Source organism: Colobus angolensis, unplaced genomic scaffold (assembly GCF_000951035.1).
Source record: "Colobus angolensis palliatus isolate OR3802 unplaced genomic scaffold, Cang.pa_1.0 Scaffold51, whole genome shotgun sequence".
In the NCBI taxonomy this organism is placed as follows: Eukaryota; Metazoa; Chordata; class Mammalia; order Primates; family Cercopithecidae; genus Colobus; species Colobus angolensis.
Genome location: NW_012118599.1, coordinates 6,348,804 through 6,366,014, shown reverse-complemented (window position 1 = coordinate 6,366,014; position 17,211 = coordinate 6,348,804). Strand labels below are relative to the sequence as shown.

The 17,211-nt window shown below is 35.7% G+C and overlaps 1 protein-coding gene across 1 annotated transcript in view; it reads left to right on the top strand.

The window, feature by feature from the left end:
- Positions 1-15,154, top strand: part of TFAP2D (transcription factor AP-2 delta (activating enhancer binding protein 2 delta)) — a 63,174-nt gene extending 48,020 nt beyond the window's left edge. The window contains exon 8 of the mRNA XM_011960248.1: positions 14,761-15,154. Coding sequence (XP_011815638.1) covers positions 14,761-14,980 — 220 coding nt within the window. The 3' untranslated portion in view covers positions 14,981-15,154. The remainder of the gene's footprint in view (positions 1-14,760) is intronic.
- The last annotated feature ends 2,057 nt before the right edge of the window (positions 15,155-17,211 follow it).

The window sequence follows — 17,211 nt, the reverse complement described above, 5'->3', positions numbered from 1 at the left end:
TGCACTCCAGCCCAGGTGACACAGCGAGACTCCATCTCAAAACAAAAAAAAAAAAAAAGAAGTTAAACTATCTCGAAGGCTCAGTTCAGGGAAGACACCCTGTTCAAAAAATGAGGAAACTTTTTTTCTCAGCATGTACCTTGGGAGGCTGAAATTTTGTTGTTTCTGTTATTTCTAGTAGAATTATTATTTGTTTCTGTTATTTCTAGTAGAATTATTATTTATTGTTTCTACTATGTTAATGGCAGGTAGTGAAAAGATGACTAGAGGATTATCCCATTCTTTAGAACTTCTAAAATGGAGAATAATTATATACATATATATATAGAGAGAGAATATATATAATTATTCTATATCTGTAGAATATAGATATAATTATTCTATATAGATATATATAGGCTTATAATATACAAGAGTGATGCTACAATAGAAGATTAAGCATACTGGTAATTTACCTGGGGAAATAAGGAAATTTCTTCTTTTAATCCACAGTACCTAGTGAATAGTATGCATGCAATAAATATATGTAAATAAATGTAGATTACAATAATATCTCAATTGGGTCCTGTGTATATTCTCCACTGGTTCATTCTCAGGGCCATGATGTTTTAATTGGATGATGGACTAGGGAAGTAAAATGATCAATGTACTTAATTCTCCTATTTAACTCATAAATTATCCTGACAGCCTACCTTCTTAGAAATATACCCTCTTACTACTGCCTTGGGAAATAAGGATTGTATAGGCAGTCCCAGAAATCTGTACTTGCTGGTGATTAAATTTTCTTCGATGATTCTCAGTGTTGGAAGGCCTCTAACATTTCCTACTCTTCTTCAACATTTAGACCTTCTCTCCAACGTCTCTGTCAAGTTATCATCCATCTCAAGCTTGGAAACTCTCAATAATAGACTGCTCTCTATCTCTGACAACTCTGTTAGAAATGCCTTCCTTCCATTTCCCAATGTCCTGCTTCTTGCGGGCTTTACAGAGTTACTTTCATCCTGGTTCCCTCCCACTTTCTAAAGGCAGTTCTCATGTCTTCCCTAGTTTTCTCTTCAAGGGTTATTCATTCCCATTTCCTTCAGGGTTCCACATATGACACGCCTTACTGTCAACTCAACTGGTATTTTCTGATTGCTCTATTCTTAGCAACATGCTGAAGAGCAAATGTTTGTCTCTAGTCAAATGTGAGCATGTTTGGTTTTCTCCAAGAAGCCTAAAGTGTGCATAGTTTTTGTTTTTTGTTTTTATTTTGTTAAAATTTTCTTGAGATGAAGAAGTGGCTGGGAAGGTCATCAACCGTGGGCGAGTTTCTTCACTAAGCATTCTTTAGTGTGAGAAAAGAAACAATGAAATTTCAATTAAATCTGTGATCTCAAAAGCAAGGGTCAGCAGATATGAGTTGGGGGAGATCTTCCTTGCAAAAACTGGATTTTTACAAGGAAATGCAAAGATGGGACTAGGAGAAGGTTCAGAAACCTGCCTAAAGTTTACTCAAGCAATGAATCTTTGTCAGGAGGAGCATACATTAAAGCATCAATTACAGGGCTTTTGATGACATTTTTATGGATTTTTAGATTTAGCACATAGGAGACTAGTGGTTAAAACAATAGAAGCCAGAGGTAACTGTTTCTAATTAAAAATTGCAAACGTGACCCTGTAATAATTGCATGTATGAATAATTGACTTTGGGGAACGCATACATTGTGGAAGAGTTTTGGTTAATTTTTACTTAAATATTGTCTATCTTTGTTGAGCAATGGACTGAAGAGAAATTGACAAAAGACAATATGGCATGGTGGGAAGCACTCAGGATTAATTGTCAGGGGACCTAACTCAGTCTCCACTTGGTTACCAACTAGATGTGTGAATTTAGAATAGGAATTTCACCCGTGTGACTTCTGCATGTTCATGAGTCAATGCAGTTAAGCTGGGTGATTTATAAGGTTCTTTCTAGATCAATAATATTTTACTCCATTCTTAATTTACAGATTAATTTAAAATCATTACTTATGCTGAGTTTCTATATCACCTCATATCTTCCTTTTATGTTTTCTCAACTTATTCATCTTAAAACATCAACAGTTCAATAAAAACCATTTTAAAAAGCTTAGCATTTTCATTTGTCTATTCCAAATAGAAAATATGTCTGATAGGGAGAAATGTAACAAGATGGTTAATGTATCCCTATAATCTCCATTCTCGTATGTAAAAACTATAGTACAAACATCAAATGTTATCACTTTCAAGAAGTTGACTTGGATGTAATTGATTGTAGTCTCTTCTAATGTATGTGCAATGATTTTATTTTAGCCTGCTTTGCTATTGAGCTGTACTGAGGTAAAATGGAGACACAAGGACTCATTCATTCCCCTTTGGGACCTCAAAGTAATTGAGAAGAACAGAAGGAATGTGACTTTAGGGCAGTGGATGAACACACATCTCCCAATCTGACAGAGATTCAGGGTAGTCATAAACATACTTCCCCAAATTGAGTTTCATAGTGCACTAGTCAGTCCTATGAGATGCTCTCTGAAAGTGTTTCATGGTCAAGGGTTTTCTGGTTCAAGAAACCCTAATTATTGTACCTGTCTTGAAGTATGACAATGCATATTGGCATACCAAAGACTCCCAGAACCCTTTTTTAAAGGAGGGAACACTTAGCCGCAGTTTCTAAAACTTGATCATGAAAACTGTTTTTAAATCTCAGAGTACGTATTAACATTACGTAACACTAAGATTCTGCAGAAGGTCTTGTGGGAAATGCTGCAGAAGTTTATCACCCTCTTTTTCCCAAGGAGGAATGCAGACATAATAGTTAGGCGTTATTTCTTGGTCCTAAGGAAACATACTAAATTTTTTCTCTGCATTTAAATGGAATGAGGGTTGTTTAAAAAATACTGATGCTTTGGATTCATCCCAAACCAATTAAACCAAGGTCTTGGGGGTGGGGTCCATATATTACTATTTTTGAAATAAGATTTGTGAGAGATTTCTTATATGCATCTACGGTTGAGAACCACCAACTGAGAAACCACAAAACATTTGGGAGTGTTGTCAAGGCTTTGCTTAATGAGTAGATGTCAATGATTCTTCACCACCAGAGAACTAGATACTTTGTGTATCTTAATTAAATTCCATTGTAAAAGTACTTGGGACCACGAGATAAGATAATCTATGTAGAAAATAAGCACCATCAACTGGTTTCACCTTTCATCTGTTTTCTGAATCATTTAGGCTACAAAGAATAGATGCCATTGAGTTCTGGAGGATAAGCCTCAGTTACATGCTTATCCTCAAGCACGTAAGGGTCTCTTTTCATGGCCTATATTTAGAAGTTGTGCTGCTTTAGAAATAAAGTGTCTAATACTCAGAGCTGTGAGAGGAAGTAAGGTGGGGCAGAGAAGACCTACAATTCTTTGCTGCTGTTGTTGAAGGTCTGTTCCCCAGACTCCCTCTCTACTGGGCTGTTCTCATGAGTAGAAGGCACTTATCTGGTGGCCACCTAACACTGTAGTGAGATTATAGACTGCACTTGGACCTAAGCCTGTAGTAACTGAATAATCTCAGAGGAAAGGAAAAGGAGATTTGTCTTGCATTTAAATCTTACTGTTTGCATGCTTCCCAGAGGGCAAAAAGTAGAACTGAGTGGCATCGGTATGCTATTCTAGAAATCAAAAGATTAGTGATAGTAAACACCCACTGGAATGATGCAATATAACAAAATAATAGGAATAATAACCCAAACACCATTTCAACCTTCACACACACCAAAAAAGAAAAAAAAAAAGTGAAGAAAAAGGCTTGCTTGCTTTTTCAGGTAAAAAGTTGAAACTTTACAAAATGAAATTAGCTTTTAGTCAAATTACTTAAATGATGATGGCAGGCTATTTTCTATTGATTTTCAGTCTTCTAGTTTGTAGCACGATAGTGTCTATTACCTCCAGCTTTTTGTACCCCAAAAGAAAGCTAGAAAAATTTATCTATGGCTGGAAGACACAACTGAGTGATCTAATCTTCAGTGACAAATACTAAACAGACTTTCATTTCCTTTATAACACATATCGAATCAGTGTTTGCTTAGTAGGTAGAAAGGTGCTGGATACCAGGCACAACTCTTGCCAAGATAGGAAGAATTCAGGAGAGGATTCCATAGAAGGTTGCTTCAGGCTATGTTTTAGAAAATTGCTTTAGTGGTCTAATTTAAATTAGTTTAGACAAATCAATTAAAGTAAAGATAAAGCATTTTTGAAGGACAATTAGAAAAATATGGACACAGCTTTGTAGCATTTATCTAGCATACAATTAAGCTAGTGAAATGTAAACTATACTTACTTAGATTAGAGAAAGTAAATTGGCTCTTATTCCTCTAACATTCAGAATCCTATACTAGCTTACATTCTAAGTAAGAACTGAAGCTTTGGAGATTTTAAAGATAAATGTAGGTAAGGCCTTGACCATGAGCAAGAAATGCAGTTAACCAGGGATTATAAGGCGCGAATAGAAGTTTGTGAAATTCCTATTATATGGAATTTTCTGATAGGTTCTTGTCATTAATGTCAAGCGATTTCTAAGTATAAACACTGTCCAAGTTAAAAATGGGTTGTTGCTACCATCTTATTAGCAAAACCACACAGGGAAAAAGAAGAAAGGATTAAAATATATTTTCTTTCCAACAGCAGTCTCTTTTCTTCCACCCTCTATTCTACCTCTTTTCTTTCATTTCTGAGCCTCAATTTCTATAGTTTTGACACCCACCGTTAGAGAATACAGTTTGAATGGTTGCAATACATTTCCATGTAAAAAGTTACAGACTGTATCAGTAAAACATTCAGGTCAAGGCCACCGGTCAAGAAGATGCCATTTTATAAAAAGGCAAAACCAATACAAGTCCACAGGTACACACACACTCTTTCACTCTCTTTCACACATATATGCATACACACACACACACACACAAACACACTACACACACGAGTGCAAAATCTCCCTAGAAATGGCTACTCTACCCAGTGGTGTTCTTCCAATCATTGAAATGTAAACACTTAGGGAAGAAACCTGACGCTTGAGAGGAAAACGGAAAAGTAGAGCTTCACCCCTGAATCCAGTAAACAGTTACCTCCTTCCTGAACTGAGCCAATTTGAGGAGATGCTTTATGTTGCAAGAAAGGTACTTTAGAGAATGTTAATTGGGAGGTCTAGCAAAATAGGAGCTTTTAAAACCATGAATAAAATTAGGGAGATGACTGTTAAATATAAGTTGCATTTTCCCTAACATCAGGTGCCATAAACTACCCTAGTCTGAATTTTCTCAGCAGGTGATGGTATTGTTCACAGTCAAGTTGTCAGAGCCTTTCTGCCCCTCAGTGTGAAATTAGTAATAGGAAAATGAAATCACTGAGCTGTAATCTAGTTAGAGACAGAGAGAGACAGAAAGAAAGAGAAAATGAATGAGAATGTAGTCCAAGGTAGACGTAGTCTCTCTAAGTCCGCCTAACTATGCTCCAAACCTCAAATTTTGACCTTTGCCTTTTTAATTTAGGCTTACTGATTTCATAAAGCTCTTTCCTATGAATAGCCCTTGAGTTCAGATCTCCTTCTTAGTATATTGCAACACTAATTTGCTTTTTACCCAAATGGCCATGTTTTCCTTAATCTCCCCTAAATTTCCTATCATTGATTTTGGCCCACCAATTAAGCTGTCTATCACGTTAAGGTTTTTCAGAACTTTGGTTCTGTTACGCAATGCAGGAACTTTCCTCTCTATTTTAATACCAGCCATTAAGCTAAAAATCTATGATGGCTTCAATCACATTGTTAATTAACGTGTCCAGCAGAGTGGGATTAATGACAGCCTTGCAGCACTCCACAAGAGACATCTTTCAAGGTTGACAACTGCCCTTACATCCACACTATGGGTGTCATTGTACAACCAGCTGTGAATTTGCCTTACTTTGCTGTCATCTAGCTTACCTTCCTCCTCCCCTCCAACTTTTTATACAGTATGTGGGGAGACTTTGTTAGATGCATTGCTGAAATCCTGCATTCAATTATATTGCTACTGCTCTAATAACTCATTTGTAAAAGGAAATGCAGTTACTTTATTACATATCTTACTAAATCCATGCAGCATTTCAGTGATTACTTCTTTTTTTTTTTTTTTTGATACGGAGTCTTGCTCTGTCGCCCAGGCTGGAGTGCTGTGGTGCAATCTCGGCTCACTGCAAGCTCCGCCTCCCGGGTTCACACCATTCTCCTGCCTCAGCCTCCCGAGTAGCTGGGACTACAGGCACCCGCCACCACACCCGGCTAATTTTTTTGTATTATTAGGGACGGGGTTTCACCATGTTGGCCAGGATGGTCTCTATCCGCCCGCCTCGGCCTCCCAAAGTGCTGGGATTACCGGCGTGAGCCACCGCGCCCGGCCTACTTCTACTTTTTAAATACTAACACTTCAGCTTTTTAATAACCTATTGTGAACAAATTGTCATAAATCCATTCAATGGAATACTTGCCAGCAATAAAAAGAAACAATATATTGATAAATACACCATAAATGAATCAGAAAATTATTATACTAAATGAAAGAAGCCAGTCATGAAAGTCTATAGACTTCATGATTCAGTTTATATGAAACTGGGGAAACGTGAAAATTATAGGAACAAAAACTAGAGCAGTGATTGCCAGGAGCTGGGGCTTGGGAGATTTGAGTAATGGTGGTAGTTACACTACTGTGTGGGCTTGTTAAATTTCAACCAACTGTAAATCTGAAAAGAGTAAATATTACCATATGCAAATTCAATCTTGATAAATTCAAATTTTGAAACTATCCCATTACAGAAATGTGTTAGACTAATTAAATATAATTTAATAAACCAGAGTTTCTAAAATCTTTTCCCCCCTGCTTTAACTATTAAGGCATGTCTCTCTGTTTAATTTTACTACTTTATGTCTCATCTTCCAGGATTTCTCAAAGATTAAAGATTACCTAACAACTTCATTGTCTCTGAAACATGTGCTTGTGTTTTCTTTATCCATAAATAGGTGATTTCTAGACTTAACAAAATGGTCTCAACTTCATTCATTATACTATTGCCAGCTTTAAAGATTGAACTCTGAAAAGAAAGCAAAGAATTTAGTTACTATTTAATCTTTCATATGCTAACAGAATACTCTTCCCTGCAAACATTGGGCCTATCTGCGCTATTCCTTTTTCTCATTCTTGGAGCAAAACTTTGAAACAAAACCCTACAGATTTGGGCATCAGAGATTCCCAAATGAAACCAAGAAACATTTAGCTGTTCATTTAATTCAATTATTACATACACTGCTGTGCAATATATCCATGCAATTAAACTACACTTATATCCCTTAAATCTATAAAAATAAAAATAAAGGAATTAGTTTTGTGATTAAAATAAATGTAAATAAAATTGTTTAAGGAAAAAATATTACTCCAGAAACTGGTGTCCCCACCCCTTCTTCCCCAGGCTAGATGCTTCCTGGAGGTGACTAATACCCAACTGCTGGCAGATAATGTCAGGTGAAGTATGTATTGATAATAATAGTTTTCCATCTCAGACCTGTTTATTTTCTTACCAGTTTTATTGAGGTATAATTGACAAATACAAATTATATATATTTAAGATGCAGGATATGATGATTTGATATATATTGTGAAATGATCACAACAATCAAGCTAATACATCTATCACCTCACATAGTAACATTTTGGGTGTGTGTGGTGACAACACTTAAGATATACTCTCTTAATTATATCTTGAATATAAATAAATTTCAAATATATAATGCACGATTCCTAACTATAGCTACCATGCTATTCAGTAGGTGCCCAGAACTTATTCATCTTATTACTGAAAGTTTGTACCTTTTGACCAACATCGCCCCATTTCTGTTACTTCTTAGCCTCTGACAACAACCCTCTACTCTGGGCTTTTTTAGATTTCACATATAAATGACACCATGCAGTATTTGTCTTTCTGTTTCTGGGTTATTTCAGTTAGTATCATGTCTTCCAGATTCATTCATGTTGTCAAAATGGCAAAATTGCCTTCTTTGTTATGGCTAAATAATATTCCGTTGTATATATATATATAGTGTCTTCTACAAGACACTTAAGTTGTTTCCCCATCTTGACTATTAGAAATAATGCTACAATGGACATGGGGTTTAGATATCTCTTTCAGATATATTTATTTCCTTTAGATATATACCCAGAAAGGGGATTGCAGGATCATGTTGTCATTCTAGTGTTTAGGTTTTTGAGGAACTTTCATAGTGTTTTGCATAATGGCTGCACCTGTTTGCTTTTCTACCAACAGAGTACAGGGTTCCCTTTTATCTACACCCTCACCACAACTTATCTCTCAGCTTTTTGAAAATAGCCATCCTAACAGATGTGAAGTGACATCTCATTGTGGTTTTAATTTGTGTATCACTGATGATTAGTGATGTTGAGCATCTCTTCATATACTTACTATCCATTTGTATGTCATCTTTGGAAAAATGTATGTTTGTGTCCTTAGCCCATTTTTAATATCAGGTTATTTTTTTTTAACCTATTGAGTTGCATGAGCTCCTTATATATTTTAGATATTAATTCTTGTATCAAATGTATGGTTTGCTAATATTTTCTCCCATTCTGTAGGTTGCCTTTTCATTTTGTGATTGTTACCTTTACTGTGCAGAAGTGTTTTTCATTTGACCGAATCCCATTTACTTATTTTTGGTTTTGTTGCCTACGCTTTTTGTGTCATATCCAAAAAATAATGCCCAGACCAATGTCAAAAATACTTTTTCCTATTTTTTCTTCTAGGAGATTTATAGTTTAGGTCTTTTATTACATTTCAGTTTTTAATCAATTTTAAGTTCATTTCTGTGTATGGTGTAAGGTAAGGATCCAATTTTATTTTTTGGCATGGGGATATTCAGTTTTTCTAGAACCATTTATTGAAGAGACTATCCTTTCCCCATTATGTATTCATTAAAATCTTGTCAAAGATTAGCTTACTACATACATGAGGGCTTATTTCTAGACTCATTCTGTTCCATTGGTCTATGTGTCTGTTTTTATGCCAGCACTATACTGTTTTGATTACTATAGCTTTGTAATATAATTTGAAATCAGAAGCATGATATTTTTATCTTTGTTTTTGTTTCTCAAGATAGATTTGGCTATTTAGGGTCTTTCGTTGTTCCCAATGAATTTTAGTGTTGTTTTTCCTATTTCTGTGAAAATGCTGTTTAAATTTTGGTAGGGGTTGCACTTAATCCATAGACTGGTTTTAGTATGGACATTTAAAAAAAATTAATGCTTCCAATGCATAAACACAGGTTATCTCTTTCCATTTGTTTGTGCTTTCTTTAATTTCTTTCATTAGTGTCTTATAATTTTTAGTGTACAGATCTTGAATCCTCTGTGGTTAAATTTATTCCTAAGTATTTTATTCTTTTTGATAGTATTTATTCCTTTTGATACTATGAGATTGCTTTCTTAATTTCTTTTTTTCACACAGTCCATTGGTACTCCTTAGAAATGCAACTGATTTTTGTATCATGAAACTTTACTGAATTCACTTATTATAACAATTTTTCACGGAGTCTTTAGGATTTTCTAAAATCATATCATCTGCAAACAGAAACAACTGAACTTTTTCCTTTCTGATTTGGATGCTTTTTATTTCTTTTTCTTGCCCAATAGTTCTGGCTAGGACTGCCAGTACTATGTTAAATAGCAATAAAAGTGGTAAGAGTGGGCACCGTCTTCTTGTTCCTGATCTTAGACAAAAGTTTTCAGCGTTTTACTATTGAGTATGATGTTAGCTGTAGGCTTGTCATATATGGTCTTTATTATGAGGGACATGATTTACCACTTGCAGTAAAAATCTGATATACTTTCATTGTCAGTTACGCTCTGATGCTACCAATGTTATTCCCATTCCTCTTCCTCACTTGGTGAGTGGGAGTTTAGCCTCACCTGTTTTCTTCCCATTGTCCTCTCTGTGCTATAGTTTTACATTTGTTTGGGGATTGTTACTTCTTTCTCCCCAGAATTTTATTTAAGTCCTCTCATCACTTTGGCAAGTTTCTATCCTTTGGAAGTAACACAGCTGTTTTTCAATATCTTAAGCCAGGCACGAGGAAACTAATCCATTTTTCATCAGTATCATCAAAGAAATTGTGAGATTCTTTGAGTGGAATTTCAATTGACTGAGAAAGGAAGGACACACAACACACACAAATAGGAATAACTGTCATGTTTGGGTATTAAAAAGAAATAAACGAGATAAACTTTACAAAAATAAGGTAATAGAGCACATGATTACATAGGGTGAAGGAAGGCGACTTGGGAAACATTAAGAAAGCTGATATGACCTGCGAATCCTCTATAGTCACTATTCTTTTACAAATGTAGCATAGACATGACTTATCTAACACAATGCAAGTTGTCTCCATGGCCTCATTGAGGATAGAGTTTTAGAATTTAGAATTTAAAATAACTTCTATATTTTGACTGCCTATTTCAAACCATCACGGCTGCTATTTAACCTTGGTGATATTTGCATGTGAAATGTGCTCTCATCAGTAATCTGATGAAATTATGTGCAAATGCCAAGGGTAACTTAAACATCAAACCTGTAACTGAAAAATATTTTCCAAAGGTGAAAATCATCTCTATTATCAAAGAGTTCGAAGATTTGACTATAGTTTGTTACCTTGCAGGTGACCTTAGTCTTTTTTTTTTTTTTTTTCTGTCTAGGATCAAAAATCAGACCTTCTATTTCTATTTTTCTTTAATTTTTTTAAGATTCTACATTATTCCTCCCTCCTCTTTTTATTTTTTATTTTTTTTTTTTTGTGCTTTTGAGACAGAGATTTACTTTGTTGCCCAGGCTAGAGTGCAATGGTGCAATCATAGTTCTCTGTACTCTCAGGTTCCTGGGCTTACACGATCCTCCCTTGTTGGCATCCCAAGGCTCTGAGATTATAAGCATGAGCCACTGAATCCAGCCCTCTCCTTTTCTGTATGTCACTGTGAATGAGATACATACCCATTTTTCTGGAATGACTGGGGCTAAAAGCATAGCATGATATTCCCAGAACTTTTTAAAACATACTGTGATTGCATACTTCTTTTATATTATTGTAGTACATTAGATTACTTTAATTATTGGGATTCATAAATTTCTCTGAAATCTGCTAGAAAAGAATCTCTGCCTTACATTTATTATCATTCTGTGCAGTGTGCTATGCATATTTTTAATATGCAGGTAATGTTAAATTAAGGTAATTAACAAAATTTACATAATGTTTTTCATATTGAAAGATGACATTTAAGGTCATGAAAGTCAAGATGACTTTTTTTATATTGAATATCCTACAATTGATTTTAGAGTTCTTTGTTGAATGAAGTGGGGGTTTTGTTTTTGTTTTGTTTTGTTTTGTTTTGTTTTGACAAAGCCTTGCTCTGTTGCCCAGGCTGGAATGCAGTGGCATGATCTCACCCGAGTTCAAGATGTTCTCCTGAGTAGCTGGGATTACAGGTGTGTGCCACTACACCCAGCTAATTTTTTTTGTATTTTTAGTAGAGACGGAGTTTCACCATGTTAATCTGGCTGGTCTCAAACTCCTGACCTCATGATCTGCCCACCTTGGCCTCCGAAAGTGCTGGGATTACAGGCATGAACCACTGCGCCCAGCCCTGAAGTGGTTTTTCAACTTCTGTAACCTCTGTCCATGTGCTTGATTTTAAGAACACCATAAACATGTTATACTCTTTTTTTTTTTTTTCTTTTTTTTGAGCCAGAGTCTCGATCTGTTGCCCAGACTGGAGTGCAGTGGTGCGATCTCGACTCACTGCAACCTCTGCCTCTCAGGTTCACTCCATTCTCCTGCTGAGTAGCTGGGACTACAGGTGCTTGCCACAACCCCCGGCTAATTTTTTGTGTTTTTGGTAGAGATGGGGTTTCACCATGTTAGCCAGGATGGTCTCGATCTCCTGACCTCGTGATCCGCCCACCTCGGCCTCCCAAAGTGTTGGAATTACAGGCGTGAGCCACTGCACCCGGCCAAACATGTTATACTCTTAAATTGAAGCTTAGAGTTGGAAAGAACCTAGCAGATGTTCTTGTTAGACTACTGTCATTTTACAAGGCTAAATAACTTCCCCCAAATCACAAAGTGCGTGAAGTCAGAGCCAATGTGAGGACTTGGTACACTTGGTTCTCAATCCAAGGCAAAGATGACAAAGCAAACTGCTAATGATCAGATCCATATTTTGGAACAAGAAAGCCCATCAGTCAAGAAGTGATACCAGCTTAAGAGGAATCTTTAAATACAGAAACAGCTATTTTCTCAAAGTGGATAATAAAAGCATTTATGTATAACTACCTACCTATGCTTGATTTTAAAAACGCTGCTCTTCGACAGGAAAGTGAGTAAAAAGCATCTGATTTTACAAGCCAACAAGGCTGCCCAAGTACAAAGTTAAGTCAGAGGAACTGAGTTAAACTGCCCACAGAAAATGTGATTGCTCAGAGAAGAGGAGTAAAATGTACCCTCAGCCTGGGAGGAACATAAGTACAGAATATCCCGTTTCTCAGGCAAATTATTTAACTTCTCTGGGACTCAGATCGTCTGTAAAATGGAAATAATATTGTCTAGTTCTTAGTGTTGTAAATAGAATTATATGAAGTGATACAGATTTAAAAAACTTAGAATAGGACTTGACATATGTTCAGAACTCAAAAATGAGATATTAACTTCAATAATACCCAGTGAAACTAAGTAATATTTTATATTCTGCTATAGATGAAGAAATGAGTCACAACAAAGAGGACATGCCAATATAGAAGAAAATAAAAAAAGAAGCTCTAAATAGGAATAAAACATGAGAAAAGAGACAGTTTGTGCCTGGGGCCAAACATCTGGACATTAATGGTTGGCTTTACCCAGTTCTTTTTGTGGGCATCACCATGATTAATTCTTCCACCACTCCAACAATTCCATTTGTTGTCCAAGATCCCAGATAAATTTCAAATTATTTGACTTCCTCTCTAGTTGTCTCATTGTAGAAATACAGCTTAAATTATTTTTCCTGCTTGGCAATGCAATTTCTTGCAGCAGAGGTGTGGATATAGTACTTGAGCAGTGATGATGTCTTACACTATAAACTTTGGTGTACATAATTGCTTAAGCATTGGCCATTCTTGTTTCCTACATAATCAGAGATTGGAATTTTCTTTTTTCTTTTTAATGTATGTTAACTATGATGGAGGCATAGGGCAAACTTTGTAATATATTCGGAAGAAAGATGGTAACAACCTGTGGAATAAGGAGGGACATGCAGAAATTTTACCCTCTACCCAGAAAATATATCCAGCCAACAATCTCTATCATTTATCGAAGACTTCATTTAGATCTGGCATCCTCCTGAGCCCTTTGCGTAGACTAATAAAAACAACAACCCCACGTGGTGGATCCTACTATTACCTCAACTGAGGCATATTAATAGGCTGCCTTAAACCCCAAATCCTTCATTTGCATTATTATAAAATATTATTATTTTTGCTGTTAAAGATTATGTAACTTAAGAAATATAACTCTAGGTAGCTAAAGTATTATGAAGGGTGGTACTATCTGATTTAAAAACTACTAATGTCCTAATAACAGTTACAAATTAGGACTTAAGCAGTTAATTGCTTTATTTATTAAATGTACTATACACATATGCACAATGTTGTATATATATTATAACATGGGCATACTATGTGACAAGGATGTTTTTCTATATTATTATAAGACATAGGAAGCAAACTGGCAGAGTGTCACTTCAGGACAGTTAACATAAGTGAACAATCTGGGTAGCTTCTGCTCACAAAGAGTAAAGCTACAGCTATGTGTTTGTTCAACCAGAGATGACATTTGTCATGGTTGGAAGAACTACCTATGCTGAGGTTACCATAACATTCCTTACATTTGCTTATTAGTTTTTGTTATTGGTTAGTTAGTTTCCGGGACCTAAATGTTGAGTGGCTTACGTAAGACGGGGTTTTATTTCTCTCTCATTTAGGAGTCTAGAGATGAATCATTTCCTTCTATCTTGTTTTGTCCCTGCCACTTAAGTGATTATCTACATAGGGCATAGCTACCCTTTTAAGCAAGTGGTAATTGCATGTATCACTTCTCTTTATGTTACATTGTGGGTAGGTTAAGTCCCAGGTCCAAAACTCACTGCAAAAGAAGCTTGGAAATGTAGTCTCCATCTGGATGGCCATATGCCTGGATAAAAGTACATTTCTATGGAAAAGGAGAATGAAGTCAGAGGGACAGCTAGCCATGAGGCACACTTAGCCAATTATAATTTCTTCATGTATAGTCTATGCCATAATAGGGCATTCTTGAAAGCACGATGTTTCCACACATGGAATCTAAAGGTGTGTTTTCTAACTACTTCTTAATGAGGTAGAGAATCAAGTCATGTGTTGAATATTTAGACTTGGTAATAATTAGTGCATATCAACTCTATTAATGGCAAGTCTTCCAAATGGGTCCTATATTTCTTATGTAGTTGAGAGCAATACCTTCAACTGTGTTGTATCTTCCACAATGCTTAGCATCATTTAGGAACACAATAAATACCCGTTTAATTGAATGTTCTGAATTATATGGAGGGATTTGCTATTTCACATGATACTGCAAATCATTCACCTCTTTTTTCCTGTCACTTCTCATTTCCAGTTTGATCACTCATGGCTTTGGGACTCCGGCAATATGTGCAGCTCTAAGCACTTTCCAAACAGTTCTCAGTGAAATGCTGAACTACTTGGAAAAACACACTACTCACAAAAACGGCGGAGCAGCGGATTCTGGCCAAGGACATGCCAACTCGGAGAAAGCCCCCCTGCGGAAAACTTCAGAGGCTGCTGTGAAAGAGGGCAAAACAGAAAAGACAGACTAGCTACATCAAACAGAATCTATTTCCAGAGAGTCTTGCTGCTGATATTTTTTCTAATATATATATCATTGAGGGTGACTAATCTTCAGTGGACCAAATCTCTACCCTTCCCCAATTCTCCATAAAAAACAAAAATGGAAATGAAAAATGAAACAAAAAAGGACAAAACCAAAAAAAGAAAAAAAAAAAGGATAACAGCAGTGTAACTGTGTGATGAAATTGTCACCTTTTAATTTTATGTTATGATAAACTCCTTTGTGCACGTAACTTATTGTCTGAATTATATACACCACAGTTTTTAAGCACTTCTGGACTTTGGAGAGGCAGCACATGCTTTTTCACATCTAACTGATGCACTTTCTTACCCAACTATGTAGGTAGGGATCAGAAAGCATGACCAAACTGGAATCTACCACCAGTACTTACAGCTCCAGTCTGTCAACTTAACTCCCTTTAACTGAAGAGTGCCTCATTCCACTGAATAGATCAATCTGGAAATTAGTCTATTAATAAATGTTTGGGTAACTGAAAAGGGCAGTTATGAATCTGTGAATTGACAACAGATCTAAAATTTTGATCACCCCTAGCCCACTTAACTACCAGTGCCTTGGTGGTATTTAAAAATTCCAGGAAACTTTCTTATATCTATGACATTCCCACCCAATCCCAGGTCCATTTACCCCACCCCAATAGCTAAAAGCATATTACTGAAGGGATAAGAGATGAACTCTTCTATCCATTCTCTTCACATCACCACCCTAGCAATTCAAGAAAACAGACCCACTGCATTTAGTGGGTCAGGGCAGGTTATAGGAAAGAGTAGCTTTGCCTCTGTTGGGCTCCTGATGGAAAGCAGTGGCATTGTTTTGCCTGGAAAAACATAGGAATAGGAACAGTGATCTTTCTGGGAAGTCCTGCTTCTCAGAAATGCCAGAAGAGAACAGGGACCTAGGGGAGGCCCCTTGAAGTGCTGGTGGCCAACGATTGTATGATTAAGATGAGAGCCTTCTTTTTTCTGCTTTGGTGCTTCTTCTACCTGCCCGATGGCTGTGTTCTAAACCTTTAGAGGCACAAAAGCATTCAGGTCTGTGTTCAATAAAGAAAACAGAAACAATGATCAGAGAAAACTTTTGCTTTTAAGATGCTTTCTTTTTTCATAGCTTGTTTTTATAACTTCATTGTCCTTTAGTTAAGACACTGAAAACAAGAGGTTCCTGGCTGCAAAGGCAAGGGGATAATTGAATGAAAGTTTGGTCCATATAAACCTGAACATGTCAAGAAACCTGATTGGTATCACATTGTACTAACCTTTCTACTGTTAACAATTCTCAAGCTTCTAGGCCAATAAAAATGTAAGTCATTGTCTATGTAAAAAGAAGAAAAGAATGTTTTTATTAATATGTGGACTCCTGACAGTTTAAGACGAGAACATTCTCCTCTCATTAACATATTTAATTACTCTTTAAAAGCCTCTATCATATTATAACCTCATGGAAAATATTAGTATTATTTTTAATTGAGGGGAAATAGCTCAAGAATTTTCATGTAGAGATCACAAAAACTATTTTTACCTAACAATAATTCTTAAAAATTATTTGACCTTGATCTTCAATCTTGTACACAAAAGTAGAACCATACCAATGAAAAATTAAATTTCCTAGCTTAAATTTAATGAACAGAAAACACTACTAAGGAATTCCATAATAGAAGAGCTTAATATAAAGAAATGTGAAATAATGAATTGTGATTTCATGTGTTTAGTTCCATTTTTTAAATTTTTCTATTATTCATGGCTTAAAGTTTTTTTGAAACAAAATAGAATAAAGCCAAAATTCTGCTGCAGCTCCAAATTTTCTCACAAAATATATGATTTAATCTTCCATAAAATTTCCCATATTGTAAAATATACACATGAAATAAAAATGATCAATATTTCAGTTTAATAAATAGTAGGAAAGTTATATACAGATAATGTGGATGACTACTTCCTCAATTAAATTTCCACATTAACTTGCTTTTATTCTATTTATTATTAACAATACATATGTATTTAATATGGCATTTTGATGTGCATATCTGCTAGGTACTTTATGTAGTTATATACCATGTCAAATGTTCAACAATAAGCAGACAAAAAATTAGATCTGGCTTATATTACCAGCTTACTTTTTCACCTTTACCTGTGACTAGTTGGGGTTCTAAACACCTCAATGGGATGTTATTACTTACGAGCC